The 7,193-nt window shown below is 40.3% G+C and overlaps 1 protein-coding gene across 3 annotated transcripts in view; it reads left to right on the forward strand.

Annotated features, from left to right (window-relative positions):
• Positions 1-7,193, forward strand: part of col4a6 (collagen, type IV, alpha 6) — a 171,310-nt gene that overhangs the window by 128,968 nt on the left and 35,149 nt on the right. For 2 of the 3 annotated variants that reach the window (XM_032544667.1, XM_032544668.1), the window contains exons 13-17: positions 3,222-3,314; positions 4,372-4,425; positions 4,625-4,687; positions 5,190-5,234; positions 5,500-5,553. In XM_032544667.1, the coding sequence (XP_032400558.1) occupies positions 3,222-3,314; positions 4,372-4,425; positions 4,625-4,687; positions 5,190-5,234; positions 5,500-5,553 (309 nt within the window). Of the gene's footprint in view, positions 1-1,584; positions 1,675-3,221; positions 3,315-4,371; positions 4,426-4,624; positions 4,688-5,189; positions 5,235-5,499; positions 5,554-7,193 lie in introns of all 3 variants that reach the window. The other variant, XM_032544669.1, reaches the window with a different exon arrangement.

The following is a 7,193-nucleotide window of genomic DNA, read 5'->3' on the forward strand; positions in this document are numbered from 1 at the left end:
GTGGTGATTTGTGGTTAATTTGCCTGCTCCTCTGCACTCCTCGACCTGCATCCACCCACCCATCTCATTATAAACACTCACACGAAGAGTACTAACACGCTGCATGCACCGCACCGCGGGCCGCTCTGAGCTCGGAGGGAGTCAGGGAGGACCTGGATGGGGGGACAGCTGGAGAAACATTAACGTAGCATGGCGCTCAGATTTGAGTTTCTCTTGTAACCGTGGGGGAAAACGAGGGCGAAACTTCTTCAAATTGTTCAACAAGAAACTCAAGTTAAGCTCTCTCTGCTTTTTCATGTCTGCCTCTCTCCTTTCAGCGTTTATCCATCCTCAAGGTTTTCATCTTTGCTTTCAATTACTCCTCTTATGTGACCAAATCTATCTATCCATCTATCTATCTATCTATCCATCTATCTATCTATCTATCTATCTATCTATCTATCTATCTCTATTCCACCTATCTATCTATCTATCTATCTATCTATCTATCTATCTATCTATCTATCTATCTCATCCCACCATCTATCTATCTATTATTCTATCTATCTATCTATCTCTATCTCCACCTATCTATCTATCTATCTATCTATCTATCTATCTGTCTCTATATCTCACCTATCTATCTATCTATCTATCTATTAATCTATATATCTCCACCTATCTATCTTTCTTTTTCTATCTATCATCTACTATCTATCTATCTATCTATAATATATATCTCCACCTTATCTATTTTCTTTCTTCTATTCTATCTATCTATCTATCTATCTCACATTATCTATCTCTATATCTCACAATCTCTATCTATCTTCTTCTATCTATCTATCTATCTATCTATCTATCGTCTCTCTATAATCTTTCTATCTATCTATTATCTATCTTCTATCTATCTATCTATCTATCTATCTATCTATATATCTATCTATCTATCTATCTGTATGTCTGTCCGTCTACTTCGTGGCCAGAAGTATGTAGACAGACCACTTTTGTGGTTCGAGGTTATTTCATAGTTGAAGTCCTAATGCTACAGCATCCAACGATGTGTTACATAAGAGTCAGAAGTGGAAAGTAACTAAGTACAAAAACTCACGTTACTGTCATTGAGTAGTTTTGTTTTCTGTACTTTTACTTTTTAAATAGTTTTTTTTAAATCTGTAATTTTACTTAAGTATGTTTTGTTTGAAGTATTGTACTTCGCTAGGCTTTAAATCCCATTACTGAGTTACTGAGTAAAATAAGGTTTTTGTCGCTTTTCAGAGTTTTTTGGCTTTATGCAAAAGACAGCAAATTTAAATATAACGTTAAATACAAGCCTTTCCATCGCTGGTCAAAAGCACAGTGTCCTTTTATTTTGAGGGTTATGTTTGGGTGTCCACATACTTTTGGTAGTCTGTTTATCTTTCTATCTGTTGATTGCTTTTTTCCTTTTTCCTCATTTACACGTACTCTTGTTTTTCATTTCTGCTCCCTTTACTCCTCATTACTCCTCCTGCACACCTATATCTGCTTATTTTCCTCTCACCTCTCCCATCATGCCCTCCTTCAAATTGGCTAACGGTGTGTTGTGTGTATTTCGGACTCCAGGGCGACTTGGGTCTTCCCGGACCCAGCGGGACTCCCGGCGACGGGTCGCTAAGAAGCGCACAAACTCTCACTATCTACAAAGGAGATAAGGTAACACAGCAAGGGAAGGCTATAGGACCAGAGGTTGTAACGCTTCCTCAACACACACACACACACACACACACACAAACACATACATGGATGTGGTGGGCTTTCGCTATAAAAGGGGTATAAAGGAAGTGAATGACACAGCAGGCAGGCTGTGTGTTGTTAAAAGAGGAAGAGGAGCAGTGATTGCAGCAAACTTTACAGCCACGGAGAGGAGGACAAAGGAGGAGTCGAAGGAGAAAGAGACCTGGGGAGAGATGGAGGACAGGTTGGTCTTTTCCTGCAGCACAAAGCAGAGCTACCCTGGGGACAGAAATAATCTCAACCTTTGCGTTAATGGGAATGTAAAAGTTGTATTTGTATAGCACCTTTCATCACTCAGAACCCTAAATTGATAGGTGGATTTTTTTCAGTGATTGGATTTGTTGTCCAACTAGTCTTCATGCAGTAACTGAACAGCCCTGGGACCTACCAAAATAAAAGCTTCCATCATCAGAAATACATGCAAATAAAACGTATCGCCAAAGAGACCGTCCTCCCCCAAAAAACACCACCATAGGTTGTTTTTTCAAGCAGCAATTACGACCCATACTTAGGTTTCTAGTGGTGCCACCCTCTAGTGGCCGTAAGAATTATGCAGGAAGTTAGGTGATGAAACATAAGCGCTCCAATAGTGGATGGGTCAAACACAGGATTTTCACCTAGGAGAACAGGATTTGAGTCCAGTTTGAAACTAAAAGTAGGACGCGGAGTTTAGTCTAGCTAGCTGTCTCAGTCTACCCTGAAGAGATCTGAGGAGCAGTTAAACATAGTCCTCATAAATCCACCAAATTTTAAATTCCAACACAAAGAAAGCGTAAAGAAACGGAAAATACATGATACATATACATGCAATCCCGGAAGCGAAACACGAAAGATATAGACTACGTACGTAGTAACCTTCAGGAAGTGAAGTAACATCTGATTTTAACTCAAACCACCATCTTTTTTCGACCATTTCTCAGCGTAAAAGACGTGTTAAAATCCTGATCTATACGTTCAAAACCGCGATCGACTCTCCGATTTTCTGGTTTAGATATGAAGACGGAAAACACTCCTGTGGGTCGTATCAGAGGGTAGAAACCAACGACCCGTATCGTGGTGTGGTTCGGAGAACTTGTTGGATCTGTGGATCTTTGACTCCTTCCGTTGAGGTGCAGCTGAACCAATCAGGGCTTTTCTGCCTCCAGAGATTCTTGGATTGGGATAAAAGTGTGTTAACCTAAGCCATGATTTGTGTGTGTGTGTGTGTGTGTGTGTGTGTGTGTATGTGTGTGTAAAGACCAGCCGTTCTCCATCGCCCCATATGTCCTCCCTCCTCCACCCACTCACCAGCCCCTTCAGTGGCTGTAGTCCCAGTCCCCCGTCCTCTAGTCAACGGTCTCCTCCCTGTCTTCCCTAAAAGCCCCGAATCTCTGCCGTTGCCTTTTCCCCTCCTTGTCCCGCCGTCCTCCTCGGCGCCACAGTGATCAGTGTAAACCGCTCTCTACTCCCTTGGTTACGGCATCCAGGGCGACGTGGGATTGCCCGGTGACCCCGGCCAGCCATTGGTCAATGGCATCGTGGAGTTTGTGGGTTTTCCCAAAGGAGACAAAGGAATGCAGGTTTGTTGGAAATCTCCTGGTAGCCAGGTTTCTGAGCTGCACCGTGTCAACGGATGGTCGCGTGCGGCCGGGTGTCCCTCAACATCCTAATCTCTAGAAGTTTCTCTCTAGAGAAAAATCCAAGGCAAAATAAACCTAGGGGTTAATGACACGTGTACCAAGTCAACCGTTTTCTGGGATTTGCTCTCAACAGTCGAACAACGACCTCCGTGCAACTAGTAACCAGTCAACAAATGTCAAGCCCGGCGTTCGACCAACTGAGCGTGACTGTTTTCTCAAGATGGCGCCCGCCTGTATACGTGAGCGGTACTCACTATTTATCCTGTGCCCCAAAAACTACCGTTATAATCTAATTAGCTGTTTGCGCTAAAACTGATTCGATTAGCATGAAAAAAAACATCCCAGAGAACCGTCGACTCGGTACACGTGTTATTCACCTCTAGGTTCATTTTGCGCCGGAATTGTCCTTTAAGTGAGCAAAATGCGTAGTAAGTATGGTTTCCCAATCCTGGATACACGACTCTGTTTACCTTTTTTTTTTTGTACTTTCCAAACAAGCTGTTGGTTTTCTACATGGTATGAAAACATGCAAGACTGTGACGTTCAAAAGATGATCCGTCACAGTAAGCATTTATCCTTTTCATACCATGATGGTTTAATTTTCCTAAATAATCTCCTATTTTTGTTTCAGCCCTCAAATGCACTTTCATTAATGAATGTCAACGGGTCCTTCAATGCACCGACAGAGGACAGTTTTGAATCCAGTCTTTGAATCAAATGTCCACTTTAATGAAAGTTGATTTACTGTAAACACTGAAGCACATGAACAAATGAGTTTGGGGGGGGGGGGGGGGGGTGAAGGGAGTTGTGCAGTCTATACTTATATATATATATACTTGCTGGTTTAAGATAGCCGTCTGATACAGTTTGCACGGAATTACAAAGGTATGTTCAAGCATAAAGAATCTGTAAGACTCTCAGTATTGCTCTCAGTTCAATTAGTGCAGAAATTATGGTTGTCATGGTTACCTTTGTTCTCTCTCGGTCTCTCCCAAAGGGTGAGCCTGGCCAGAAGGGAGTCAGAGGAATCACTGGGAATCCTGGGCAACCTGTAAGTGTTTTTATATCCATTTTCAATGACATTTATGTACAATCAATATTGCTTGTGTGTGTTAAGTGAGAATATACCAAAACGTACAAAAAAAACAACTTTACTTGAAAGAATCGACAGCTGAGAGATCAATAAAAAAAAAAAAAAGGCTGTCTCATGAGACTCAACTATGACCGTTTTTTTAATGTGTTATTTCCAGGGACTGTTCGGCTATCGTGGTGAACTCGGAGAGAAAGGCATTCCTGGATACCCCGGGGCAAGAGTAAGAGACAACGACTCACTGTTTAACACTAATTCCATGCATTAGAAGTAGAAGTGGGGTAATAGGGGCAATAGCTCAGTCAGTAGTGAGTTGGGTTGGGTTCAAATCCCCATACGTATGGTGCCAGTCCACCTCCCGGACACTGCCAAGGTTCTCTTGAGCTGCAGACGGGCTCTTGAGCAAGGCACCAAACCCCCAACTGCTAGGGCGTCTTTCCATGGGCAGCCCCCTCACTCTGACATCTTTCAATTAGTGTATAGGTACTGTGTGTGTGTGTGTGTGTGTGTGTGTGTGTGTGTGTGTGTGTGTGTGTGCGAAAACATTAGAATTTCACTTTTTGCATTAATTAATTAAAGTGTAATTTATTATTATTACAAATATCCTCCCCTCACCTCCTGGCGATTCCTTATCATGTTCTTTTCCCATGGTGAAATGTGTTGATCTCTCACTTTCCCTTTCCCCTTTCCTCTGTGGTGGATGTCGCCTTGATTCCACCGAGCAGGGTCCCCCCGGTTTTAACGGGCCTCCTGGAGCTCCAGGACAACAGGTGGGCTTATGGGATCTTAAACACGAGTCATTTTATTTAGGCCTATAATCGGCAAAACTGATTTATAAATCAAGATGAATGCCATAATGCATAAAGCAACAGTTTTTTTTTAATCCCCTTCACTTCCTCCATTATGTTCCTACGTTAGCATGCGTTGTTGTTTATTCAGAAACAATTTGTGCATACATATTTAAGAGTAAAACCGTCTGTCATCCGTACAGTAAATTCAAACCAGATTCTATTTTTTATTTTTTTCCTGACACAGGGATTAAGAGGTACTCCAGGTTTCTCCGGGCAACCAGGATACATAGGACCCAAGGTAAAATGAGTGTGTTTGTGTTTTGCTGTGTCGCAACTCCATTCTGCATATAGACTGCATACAGTATTCCTTCTACTAACCTACATAGTGTTGTGTTGTGCATTTAGGTTACAAGTAATCAACACAGCCAAATGGTTTTATACCAACAGGAGATGGAAGCTCGAGCTGTTAGAGCACCTTCCATGATTACTTTAAAAAAACGTTCTTGCCATTAAAGGCTTCTTTGTTTAACTTATTATTATTTTTGTAACTTTTTTCAGTGTGAACACACTCATCTACGTACTGAAAACCTGCCTAAAATGAACACTGCATGAAGTGCTTGTTTTTGGTGCAATACCGTGGTGTCGCCAGCAGATGGCGCCCGTGTTTCTCAAAGGAACTCAGGCTGGTTCAATATAAAGAAGCCGATGAAGAAACTTTCCCCTTACGGGTTTATTCTTGTAATTTAGCACGATGCTGTCAACCGGTAATGATTTAAATTAATTGTTCCGTTTGTTTGGTTCAAATAGGTTCAAATAGCTTTAAAAGAGGTGTTTAAAGTTGTAGGAAAACATTACTTTTCTTTCTTGTCAGGAGTTAATTTATTGAGAAGAAGATACCACAGTAAGCTATGTAATATCAAGCTAGCCAGTTAGCTTAATTTAGCTAAGCAACAACAACAAGATAAAACCACATTGTGTCGTTTTTATGTTTCGTTTTTATCCAAATTAAAGATATATATGTATGTATGTATACGTTACCTGTAAATTCTCCCGAAAATATCAAAGTTATCCATTTATTCAAAACAGCAACTATGTTAAATCACTTTGGATGCCTTAGTTAGCTTAATTTAGCTAAGCAGCAAAGACACAATAAAACCACATTTTGTCGTTTTATGCTTCCTTTTTAATGCAAATTCAACAGATACCTGTAAATTAGGGAGCTTTTGACATTGATTCCTTTAGCTTGACACAAGCGTGTCACAACAACAAGCTTGATATAACTTCACTACTTTTCCTATATTTTTCCGCCTATGCTTTTTTTTTTATTGACAAAATTCAATACACCAAGAATCAGGTAAACAATAATAGCACATGAACATCAAGTGTCCAAATTAAAGAAGATAAAAATGAAAATCACATGAAGCAATACAAACAGTAATCATTACATTAAAAAGTAAATAAAAAGAGGTTCATGAAAACATAAATTACAATTAGGCAGAGGTTGTAGGGAAAGAAAGCTCTACAGTCTCCACAATGTTAATACTTAAATACTTTACTTTAATACTAATACTATTTTTATCCAATGATCTAAGTGACCGCAGTAGAGATTTAAATTCTATGAGGAAAGGCACAAAATTAGGAGATGAATTGGAAAATTTCTGCTTGTGAATATAAAATTTGGCATGCAGAAGGATGACGTTAATAAGACACTCAAGAGCACCATTTCCTGAATTATTGTACAAACAGATGATATTTTTAAGGTTAAAGGTGAAGACGAAGTTGGTGTGTTCAAAAAGAAATTGAGATGTTGTTTCAATATTCTGTTTACTAAATGTACAGGAAGAGTCCGTGTCATCAAATCAAGTGTAATTAGTCGGGTATACGGGGGTACTTCTTTAGCAAGGCAGCTTTATCTGTAGAGCACATTTCAGCAACAGG

The sequence above is a fragment of the Etheostoma spectabile genome, chromosome 19 (assembly GCF_008692095.1).
Source record: "Etheostoma spectabile isolate EspeVRDwgs_2016 chromosome 19, UIUC_Espe_1.0, whole genome shotgun sequence".
Lineage (NCBI taxonomy): Eukaryota > Metazoa > Chordata > Actinopteri > Perciformes > Percidae > Etheostoma > Etheostoma spectabile.